General features: G+C 42.5%; 1 protein-coding gene across 3 annotated transcripts in view; it reads left to right on the top strand.

The window, feature by feature from the left end:
- ZCCHC7 (zinc finger CCHC-type containing 7) overlaps positions 1–6,184 on the top strand; it is a 116,352-nt gene extending 110,168 nt beyond the window's left edge. For all 3 annotated transcript variants that reach the window (XM_083818373.1, XM_083818375.1, XM_083818374.1), the window contains 3 exons: positions 419–514; positions 4,197–4,314; positions 4,755–6,184. In XM_083818373.1, coding sequence (XP_083674499.1) covers positions 419–514; positions 4,197–4,314; positions 4,755–5,203 — 663 coding nt within the window. In that variant the 3' untranslated portion in view covers positions 5,204–6,184. The remainder of the gene's footprint in view (positions 1–418; positions 515–4,196; positions 4,315–4,754) is intronic.
- The last annotated feature ends 5,718 nt before the right edge of the window (positions 6,185–11,902 follow it).

The raw sequence follows: 11,902 nt of genomic DNA, 5'->3' as shown, positions 1-11,902 counted from the left end.
TTTCACGGTAGATGAATGTAGTGATAAAGATTTAAAGAAAAAAGAAAATCCTCTGACAAGTTTTACCAAGCATTATTAATTTCTTTGAAATGTAGACCACTCCTCTGTGCTCCTCTGGCACCAGTGAGAAGGAAATGCATGTAATACTGAAAGTAGTAGAGTTTCTCATACTTGGCCAGGCAGAACAGTTACTAAGGATGCCTCTTCCCACCTCATTTGTGATGCTCAGGGTTAAACTGTTCTGTATAATTGCAGTAATATGAGCAACTTCATTATTTTTCAAACTTAATAGTCCAACAGCAAGCAGGAATATATTGATTTAAGCATAATAAAATTATATTTATGTAATTTTAATTCATTTTTAATTCAGTATTCGGAAAACTGCCAGGCCTAATTCTCACCAATTTCCATCTTACAGACAAAACCAGGACCAATCAAGGCAGCCAGTTCTCACTTTGAGCAGTCGGCTGTAGTGTACTGCTACAACTGTTCCCGGAAAGGACATTTTGGATATGTAAGTCTCAGCAACCTCTACCTCAGTGTTGAGTGCATCCCTGGAGCAGAAATTCATTCCTCTTCTGTAGATCATGAAAGGAGAAAGGAGCTGGAAGAGTCAAGCTAATGCTATACAAAGGGATGCTCTAATGAAACATTTGTGAGTTTGTAATGTTGAAATCAGTGGAGGCCATTGTACAGTGATTTCACACATCTAATTTTAAAGATATAGAGAAAAAGAAAAGTTACTATGTCAGGTTATCAATTTGTTTTTTAAAGCCTAAGTCAAAATTGGACTGTTGGGAGAAAAAATATTCATTGGAAAATGGACAGTTACAAAGCAGAGCTATATTTTTTCCTATTTTTTTCCATGGCTCATGAAGTGAAATAGTAGTGCCTTGCTGCCATGTTCAACATCATGTAAGGTCTTTCGCCACAATCAACCCAACTATTTGAATTTCCATTTTAGGAATTTTCCATTTGCCTGCTTTTGAGGGACCTTAATTGGTAGCTGAATTGAACTTAATGTCAATCTTCTGTAAGGTACGAAACATGGTGGAGGTGGACATTATGAGCAGTAAGAAATGGAGATGTGCTGCATCTTCTAGGATTGGTTCCTAATGTTTATCACCTTTGCTTAGCCTCCCATCATCATAAGTGTAGCTCTGCACCTGCAAATATCTGAAACAAAAATTAGTTATTTTTATGGAATAAGTCCAGCAAACACAAATATTCCAGAAAATTAGTGTTACTTCCTCTTTGAGTGATATGAGGCTGTCACGGACATTATGGTTGTGTTTCAGTTCTCAGAGATGGCTTGGAAGAGCCAGGAAATAAGCAGCTCTTGCAATCCAAGCTAGGTAAGAAATGTGTCAGCAGCCTGACATTACCTGTGAGCACTGCAAGCACTACAGGCACTACCTTGGCTGTGGTGTGTGAGTACAAATCTTCAACCTCAGGTGCAAGGTGTTTCCTTAAGACATGGCTACACATCTGGTGACCGTGTGAGACCTTTAGTCATACAAACTAGCTTGTATTCAAGACTTGAGTCTTGAATACAACCTTTTTTGAAGGATGAAACCTTTCTGAACGACTGAAACCAGTCCTGTTAAAGAAAAACAGAACAAAGCCATTACTAGTAGTATATACACTAAAATGAGCATATACAATAAAAACTTAATTGACAGGCTTGAACAAAAAATGAGACTGATTGCTGGCAATGGGTAAGGAGTGTTTCACTAAGTTCTCAAAAAATGTCATTCGAGGAAAGCAGCAATACATGGTTACAAATAAGACTGCTTTAAAAATAGTTAGTAAATATGTGGGAGGAGATGATAGTCATTACTTGAATGGAAAAGGTAGAAACTGTATAAAATGAATAAGGGCATAAAATGACTCACGGTCAACATTTTATGGCTATCAAAGTTTAAAGAAAATAAAGTAGTATTCTTACTAGCATACAAGGAGCAGAAGTAGCCTCAGCGATCACTGAATGAAAATGAAGAAGTCAGTAATAACACAGAAAGGCAGAAACACTCACCAGATCTTTCAATATGCATGTAGAAAAACATCCAGGGTGCACATTGCATTATATAATGATAACCAAGTATTTGCCTTCAAATCACTAAACCTTCTTTACACAAATGGCTGAAGAAATTGGACTAGAGGGTCTGTGCATTCATCTTTATGGTGATCCAGCTGGACAGGCAATGCATTTGAGATTTGTACCTCTCACTGGCTAAGAAAAGTGAGCTCAAAATCAGTGTCTGAATTCATGCAGTGAGAGTTAAGAGGGAAAGTAAATTAATCAGCAACAGCCTATGGCATTATTCAGGCTGCAGCAAGTTTTTAAGGCAGCAGAGTTAAGGAACTATACAGTACCTGCAGATGTGCCTTGCATTCACATCCTAATATGCCAGGCACACAGAAATTTCTCCTGCAGGTTGGTAGCAGGCTCTCCTTTCCATCCTCTGTATGTTACCTCCAATGGTGAAGACTGACCCAAGAGTATTTAGCAGTACAAAGTGAATGGCAGCAGTGGCAGCTTACTTGGGAGGGAAGGATATAGCAGTGCACAGACATTGCTGAGTTGATTTTTCAGTGAAGTGAAGTAACAGAGGAAAATATGAGTTCTGATTTTGGTGGTATGTGCATTTCATTCACTAATGTATCGCTGTCAACAAATTAACAGCATAAAAAAATAATGAAAAGGCTGTATTTCTGCAGCCCAAGATTTCATGCGGCATCTCAAACACTACATTTCACAGATATCACAGAAAGAAGAATAAATCTTTGCATACTCCTGTGTAAAGCTAATCTGTGTTATCTTCAGTAAGCTCCTTGGCAATGTTTAGGGATAATTTTCTTTCTTTTATTCAAAATAGACAGCTTTGTGCCCTGCCTAAAGGCCACTCTTAATTTTCATTCACATAAAACACAGGTATTTCAAGTGTCATTTCACTGCTTTCCTTTCCTCTTAAATCTGAAGTGGTAAATGGAGGAACTGGGAAAGGTGAGAGGGGATGTTTCTTTGCAGCACATGCTGGGTGTCCACTACAGCTGAGTGGTTAAGGTGTTTAGAGTGAAATCCAGTCTGTCTTCTAGGGTATGTATATCTTAGATGGATAGCTACTGAGAACAGCCTCAGGTGACAGGTGGACTTGAACACCCTCTCCTAGGTCCCTTTCAGCCTGAATTCACAGCCTGGTAGGGCTGGAGCTTGCAGACACGGGCTCCAGCTTTGAGCTGCCTTTGCTTGTCCGCACTCATCCATGCACGTGGAGATGATCCATTGTCACTTGATCTAACGATACCTTTTTGGCAGACACCACAAAGAGTAACATGATTCTTCATATAATTTCAGCCAAGCAAAGAGCAAATAGAAGCTGAGAAATATGACACACATGAAATGCATTTTTGATGTATTGTGTCTCTGAAAAGGAAAGGGGAAGACACAGGAGGACACACAGGGAAAGGGAGGGCTAGAGGTACGGTATGGTAGAAGTAGTAAACACTGGAAGGAAAGCTTATGGTGGAGACGTGGTGACTGAAAGCTCCTGAAAGTTTCTTGGGAATGTCCAGACCCAGAGTTCATTAGATTTGGGCAGTGTCCAAGAAGAAGAGACATGATACTACAAAGCACGACAGATAACAAGCATAGTCCTGCAGTTCTTGCTGTGTTAAAAGGATGCCCCCATACTTTCCCCTGAAATGATACAACCTAAAAAAGCTCTCCTGCAATTAGAGGTATTTGGCTTTCGAAGAGACAAGGCGTGTCGTCATGCTATGAGACCAGAGGGAGCAATAAGAAGCAGTGAAAGCAGGTGGTGGTGGAACCTGGTCCAGCTATAGGCAGGATAGCCTTGTTCCCGAGATCTAACAGTGCATTTCCTAATTTGCCTCCTGTTTACTTCACGTTTGCCTCCTTCTAGTCCCCTGCTTTTAAGACTGCTATATATCTGTATTAATTGTGGAAAGACATGAGAATCCTTCCACTTTCTGCAAGAGGACTACAGTTTGTCTCCTGGAATGCATGTTTGTCTTGTATGCAGGAAGGATTGCTGGAACTCTGAAATTATCAGTGTTTAAAGAATTGTTTGCCACATCCTCCATAGGTACAGACCAGCACCTGCAGAATCCAGCCCATTCCCTTTCCCATAAAACTCAGCCACGTCTATAGTGATTTAAAATGTGTTTTGCAGGAGTGCTTAGAAAAGCGGATGCATGGGAGCACGTTCCCCTCTTCTCCGTTCATCCACTACTATGATGATGAATGCGATCTCAAGAGGAGAGCAAACAGATTAAAAAGAAAGATTGCAGGTACAGAATGTTTGGGGACATACATTTGCTTTTCAGTTCTTTTAAATATTTTCTTTTGTGCTTGCTACTTTCTGAAATACTGCAGGATTATTTTTGTGATTTTAGAAAAGCTATAGGAATTTGAAAATGTAGTCTGGGGTAGTAAAAGAATTGTGACTTTATTCACCTGTGTATCATAGAAATTTATTGTGTCAAAGTAACTAGGTGAGTGTTGTCACATGGTTTAGTTCTAAAAATCCACTAATATTAAAGTTGTAATAATCTAGCAGGATTAGACTGTAATTTGTTAAGATTCTTGTCTGTTGACAGAAAAAAGAAACACCATGAAAAAAATCTGTTAGAGAAAACAGGTGGTTGTACTGACTCTATACACAGAGACAGTTCTGATGGCTTGGGCACTAGGTTTTAGCTTTTCTGAAATAAGCTGATCTGTTTTGCAGAACTACAAGAAGCCGGCCTTCTGCCACTACAGTCAGAGATACCGTGGCAGGAAGAAAAACACGGGGGATACATCCATAAGAAAAAGAAAAAGCCTTGTAAAGAACATGGTAAACATAACAAAGATTATGAGTATCACAGAAAGACAAGGAAGTCCCAGGCAGACAAACCCAGAGCAAAGAAACACAGAAGTGATGTTGATAGGGGCCACAAGATGGAGGAGGACTTCCCTAGGGAGTATGAAAAGCAGACATCTAAGAGCAGCAAAAAGCATCACAAGTCCATCTTCCAGGCACGTGGCAGCAAGAAAGAGTATGCCCGGGAGTTTCTGGAAGCTGCTAAAAGGAAGAAGAAAAGGAAAAAACAGAAAGATGCTGGTCCTGATATCAATGAGAATTTATTCCTCATAAAACAGAGGAGGAAAAAGTCTAAACAGAAATCCTTCTGCTGATGAGGAAGTAGATGGGCAGCACTGCTGTTTACTAGGTCTGGCTCTGCCTGATTTTATTATTGTCCCTCTTTACACACCAAATTAAAATATGTCTCTGAATCTGGGTGGGCATGCCCAGGTACAAGTCACACAAGAAGCATCCATCCCTGTTCGCAAAAGGGATGCTTTGTCTGTTGTGAACTGTTCACTTGACAGGGAGTTTTTAATGCTCGTGTCTGGAATGACTCACTTTTCAGCAATCCCAGGGTAGGCTGTAAATTTATTTTGTTTGCTTCTAATGGGAGGGAGTGGGAAGGAGGGAGGGTGCTCGTGCAGGGTTTGGGGTTTGATAGGCTTTGTTTCTTCGCTGATGAGATGTTGCTTTACCTGTCGGAGCAGGATCTGCTTCTCAGCAGTGCAGTCCCTCAGACCTGATGCTGCAGGGAGGCTTTCACATTAGAGGGAGTTGGGGAGACACACGGGGATATGTATGTTCTACTCAGTCACTCAGTCCTCTCCAATGCACAGCTGAGTGCATTCTCAGCGCTCCACTTCTGTGCCTCCTGGAAGGTGCTGTGAAATTACAGCCTCGCACTTTGGGACATGCCAGTCTCCACCTCACTCTGCAGTGTGATGCCATAAGTCTGTCACCATCGGTGCCACAGAACTGGGTGCTGAGCACAGGTGAGGTCTGAGCGAGCCCATTCCCTGTCAGTGCTGACTACTCAGCACAGCAGGAGAAAGCAGCTGAGAAAATGGAACAGAGTTTACATCTCAAATATGTCCTTGCTCCCCTTGGTGTGGAAGTTGTTTCTGCAGAAATGAGAGCAGAGCATTAAAAGTGTATTTGATTCCAGACTTAAATGTGTTAAAATTTAGTAATTTAAATTTTTTAAGACAGTTATTTTTGTACTCTGGAGTTGAACAGTTATGTTGTTAAAAGCTTTGTAACAGTAAATGTTTGAACAAATGAATAATCCAAATAAAACTTTACATGAGGGATACCCAATAAATGTTGGTTTGTTCTAGGGTGTCTTGCATTGGCAAGCAGAACTACCTAAGAAGATGGTATCTGCTTCTCTTTCTTGATGTGGAAATACATCATCCTTGACAAGAGATTTTCTGGTTTTCAATAAGATATGACCTATATGTTACTGGTGTATGACCTATACTATACAATAACATCACTTTTGCTAATCAAGAGATAGTAACTAACAGCACATTTTTCACAAAAGTACATGTCATGCCTTACTGCTTACTAAGAAATTGGCCTTTGGCTACCGTTGTGTTTCAAAATTGGAAAGAATTTGTAACTTGTACAGATGCAAGGCTGTGTCTGAGGAGAAGACATCTGAAGGGTAACTACGCTAGAAAAAATTGGGGGCAGTCTTTCTGCCAGTGCTATTTCACACTCCTTGAATTCATCAGCTTTTTTTATGGCAAGGTCCCCACCAAGAACACTAGAATTTCAGTGGCCATATCAATTCCTCTCAGAGGTGTTTGGAGCAGACCTAAACTTACATAATACTTGGGAAGCTAATGCCCAGTTTTGCCTAAGTGCGTCCTTCTTGGCAACTGTGATTCTGTGAACTGAAATTTATTTTTGCCTAACTTCATCCGTTACTTGATTGAAAACTTTGTTTTGTTATTTAAAAAATAAATCACATTTAGCCCTAATTTTAAAAAATAATAAATCCACTCCTGAAAAGACTTGCCCCTAACGTTGAAACTCATCCCATCTGTTGTGTTTTGCATCCCTTTTTACTTATGAGTTCACAGTTGCATTTGAACAGAAGTGTCCAGCAGCCTTGAACTATAACAGCATGCAGACTGGTAAATAGGGAAGAAGAGTTGTTTTGGATTAAGTATTGAGGTCAACTCCAACTTTTCCAATGCGTCAATTTAATGACATGGCCAGCAAAGTCATCATGAGGTGAGTAAAAGCTCAGGAGACTGTGTCCTTGCAATTCTGTCCCTTAGCACTTCTTCGGACAGAAGTGTAGGGTATTCCCACAGGAAATTCTACAGAAGATGGATGGCTCAGACATCAGCAGTTACCCCTGTCTGGGAGTATGTAACAGGCCTGTACATCAACAGTGCCCTAAGGGTGACTGTATGACTGGTCTCAGAATATTGCATATTTGGTTGTTCTACCTCTAGAGATAATTAGAAAACACATAAGTACAAAAACAGAAAATGGAGAACTGCCCCTAGCTGTGGTTAGGTATATTTTAGGGAAGCCCCCACAATTATTTTCTCCACTGTTTTTGAAGCAAATATTCAGTAGTGTTTGTTTGTTTGTTTGTTTGTTTGTTTGTTTTTGGTTGGCTTGGCTTGGCTTGCTTTTGGTCTAACATAAAAATGACTCAGTGAAATTGTGGCTTCATCATTCTATTCACTGTACAATATTGTGTCCATGCTCTGGAGGCTTTTCAGGTACACCATGAAGAACATCAAGAACAGGGAGTTTTCTGTTTCATTCCCACAAAACTGAAGCAGCTGTGTTTCCAACAGTGTCCAAGAGACAAAGGAGAAAATGGCAAACTGCAATAGCATCTAAGAGAGGGAGATGAGTCCTCAGTCTGTTTATGAGGTGTTTTACAGGTGCTGTGTTGTGTGTTGTAAAAGGAAGTAGACAGTCACTCTTAACCATGAACACCAGAGGGATGTTTTTCTGGTGGTCACCTGGGTAGCATGCCTCTTGAGATGTTCCCCATGGAGATCTCTGAGCCTCTGCCTCTGAATACCCTCACTCCAGTATTCAGTCCCTCATTTGCTAAGAAACCTGCTAGGAAGTGCAATGTACATTTCATCCAGGCGTTATGCAATGGCCTAATGTGCTGACGTGTTAGCAGTGTCAGAGGTGACTGGCAATGGAACAATGCTATACGTTGAAAACTCTCAACACTTTTATACTCAAAGTATAAAAGTATAAAAATATTAATACTGCCATGCTAGTAAGGCTGCTATACATGTTCTTTTTATTTTTTGTATATTTATGTTAAAGTAATTTGTAATTTAATTAATTAATAAGAAGAAGGGAAGAGCAACTGATGTCATCTACCTGGAGTTGTGCAAAGCATTTGATACTGTCCCACTCAACATCCTTCTCTGTAAATTGTAGAGACATGAATGGACGAGTCAGTGGATAAGGAATTGCCTGGATGCAGCTCTCAGAGAGTTGCAGTCAGCACGTCAACGTCCAAATTGAGACCACCACCAAGTGGTGTCCCTCAGGGGCTGATACCAGGACCAGTATTATTTAACATCTTTGTCAGCGAGGTGGACAGTGGAACTGAGTGCACCCTCACCGAGTGTGCCAAAACCAGCAAGCTCTGTGGCGTGGCTGACGTGCTGGCAGGAAGGGGTGGATGCCTTGGCAGGCCTGAGAGGTGGGCCTGTGAGAACCTCATGAGGTTCAAGGCCACGTGCAAGGCCCTGCATCTGGGCTGGGGCAATCCCAAGCACAAATACAGGCTGGGCAGAGAATGGATCGCGAGCAGCCCTGAGGAGAAGGACCTGAGGGTGTTGGTGGACAAGAACCTCACCGTGAGCCAGCAACGTGTGCTTGCAGCTCAGAAAGCCACCCGTACCCTGGGCTGCACCGACAGCATGGTGGCCAGCAGGGCGAGGGAGGGGATCGTTCCCCTCTGCTCTGCTCTCGGGAGACCCCACCTGGAGCCCTGCGCTCAGCTCTGGGGCCCCCAGCACAAGGATATGGAAGGGAGTCCATAGGAGGCCACAGAGATGATGAAGGGCTGGAGCACCTCCCCTATGAGGACAGGCTGAGGGGTTCAGGGTTGTTCATCCTAGAGAAGAGGAGGCTCTGGGGAGATCTTATAACAACTTTCCAATACCAAAAGAGGCCTACCGAAAGGCTGGGGAGGGACTCTTTGTCAGGGGGTGTAGGGATAGGACAGGGGGTAAGGGCTTAAAACTAAAAGACAGTGGGTTTAGATTAGATATAAGGATGCACTTCTCTACTCTGAGGGCGGTGAGGCCCAGGCCCAGGCTGCCCCGAGGAGCTGTGGCTGCCCCATCCCTGGCAGTGCCCAAGGCCAGGCTGGATGGGGCTGGGGGCAGCCTGGGCTGCTGGGAGGTGTCCCTGCCCATGGCAGGGGGTTGGAATTAGAGGACCTTTAAGGTCCATTCCAAACCTAACCAAACTATTCTATGATTCTATGATAATGGAATATTTATGTTTGATATATATAGTATCTATACACTGATATACAGTATCAGGGACAGCATTGTGTTTAAGAGATATAGATGTCTTCAGGTTGCCCATGTGCAATTTAAGGTGGTATTCTGATGTGAAATGACTGAGGGTGTTCTGTGACTCTTCCCTCTAAAATTAAGGTGCATGGCTACTGTAACTCAGCCAACCTGTTTTACCTTGGGACTCTTTTATGGATTTTTTCAAATTCGTGTATGTGCTATTGAGCCCAAAATGTTTTGGGAAGCTAAGGGTGAAAAGTTTAAGCATGGTTGGTAACTTATGCAAGTGCTTGGGTGAACCCACAGAAGCCTGGCAGTACGCTGTGTCCTCTGTGGCAGTGAATATTGCAAGCATCAAATCATATATTTGTGTGGAGAGCATTTCTGGCTTTCTCTCTGACTACAGCAGCTGCCCTGTCCTGCAGATGTCTAGCCTGGCTTTTGCTGCGGTAGATGTCTGTTGTGTGTGGTTGCAAGACAGTGAGTTAAAGCACAGAGAATGTGGGATATTTGGGACCATGGGAAGAGAAAAAGGTGAAACAGCAAAATTTGGAAACAGATGGGAGCTGGATGAAAAAACTCCCTCTAGCAACAGTGCAGATTGAAGGCCAGGAACTGACAGGGAAGTGAGGCTGCAGTGAAGCTCCCAGGCTGAACATGAGACAGAAAAGCTGTAGCAAAAGAAACAAGACAATACAGCAGTGTATACAAAGTGGAGTATTAACCACAGTTCCATTTTGGTCATGGCAGGTTAAGATACCAGCCCAAGGACTGACTTCTGTCAGGCATGGCACTTCGAGACAGAGCAAACTTGCTGCATAGTGGCTAGAATCAGAGGGTCCAGATGATGCAGCTAGCATAAAAAGACTGAAATGGAGGAGGCACTTTTATTTATTTTTATTTTTCCCTAGAGAAAAGGAGGTGTGTAAATAACACACAAAGGAAGACAGCCTTTCTTAACATGGGTGAGTAGGACAACAATACACAGTCTTAATATACAGTGAGAAAGGTGTAGATAAGACACTAGGAAAAAAGACCTTAAAATGGTAAATAAAGGTAGCAGAGGACTGCAAAGGATTGTCTGAGTCGGGCATGGAGTCTTGCTGGCATGGTTGAAGTAGGAGTTGGAAAAACATAAGCTGGAGAAGACAGAGCAGATTCATCCTGCCCTCTCTTCCACATCAGCAGCAGTGTCCTGCTCTGCTGCTGGGCAGAATGGGGTCAGACACGTCCATGGCCAGATACTACTGGAATTAATAGTAGTAGAACCAAGACAGTTTACATCCCACCAGGTGCACTGGACTGTCATGTCTGCAATAATTGGTCTCCAACCTACGGTAGCACTGGGCTGCCTCAAACTCATTTCCTTACATATCGTAATCAGTGTATTGAGCTCCAGCTTCGAAACCTTACCTCACACTGAGCACTGGAGCCTTATTACACGTGGAAGAATGTAATAAGACAAGAAGGATTTGTCTCATGCCAGCCAGCAGGACTGTAGCAGGAACCATGCTTCCCAGGAGATCGATGTGTTGGATGCTGTATACACCCAGCCATGAGTGAGTCTGTTCCCCCACAGTCAACAAACTCTATGTGGACAGGTAAGGAAATCATTTTTGCTTACCTGCTGGGGAACCCATACCAAGAGTGTCCGGTCTATGTGCTCGGCTTTTCGTGGCTGTGCTGCAGGGCTCCATTCATGGGTCTCTTCCTTGTGCTACTTGAAACAAAAAAGTTTGCATTCAGCACCAGCAGGCTGTCGCTGGTAATCGGTGCCTCCCGTAACTATCAGTAGGTTTTCTGTCAAACAACAAATGAATTTTACAGAACTTAGTGCAAAAATAATAAAGGTGAAAACGTTTTTGGATTAGATGAAAAGGACACGATAAGGAACATGACAAAAAGGGTCGATGTATTTTCTACCACCAAAATATTGCTACATTAGGGACTAGTGAAAGGAAAGCACAGCATTAAAATCCTGTTCTGTACCAGGTGACTTGAAGATTGGGCTACTTTCATCAAGCTCCATTTTATCCTATTAAACTAAAATGTACTTCAGCCTGTCATTCCTCCCACCTGCTATTTTTTCCCTCCTTAAAGGAACTGTCACTCTTTACTCCAGAGATGCCTGGGAGTGCAAAACATGCTTATCCCTGGAGAGGACAGTGTATCAAGGTCACAGTTGATGTGCACTGGTAAAGCAGCATAAGGAAACCTACATTGCGTGAATAAATAAATGGCTGTAGCTCAGCCCAGACTGTGTGGAGGAGACAAGATGGATGGATCAAAAGGTCAGAGTCTTGTTTGGTAATGGGGGCAGTTGTCCCAGGAGTGACGAGGGGAGAAGAGAGTATTTGGTATATCATTTGTTGCAGTCACTGCACAGCAATGTTGAAGAAGGAAGGACTACTGTGATTTGAGGTGCACGTCTCCACAGGATACTTGTGTGCATTAGAAAATAATTAAATGTGTCTTTGTAACAAAGTCAAACAGAAGGTTGGC

This window comes from Anser anser, assembly GCF_964211835.1.
Source record: "Anser anser genome assembly, chromosome: Z".
NCBI classification, from domain to species: Eukaryota; Metazoa; Chordata; class Aves; order Anseriformes; family Anatidae; genus Anser; species Anser anser.
Note: the sequence above shows the minus strand (reverse complement) of the source record. Positions and strands in the feature narration are given on the sequence as shown.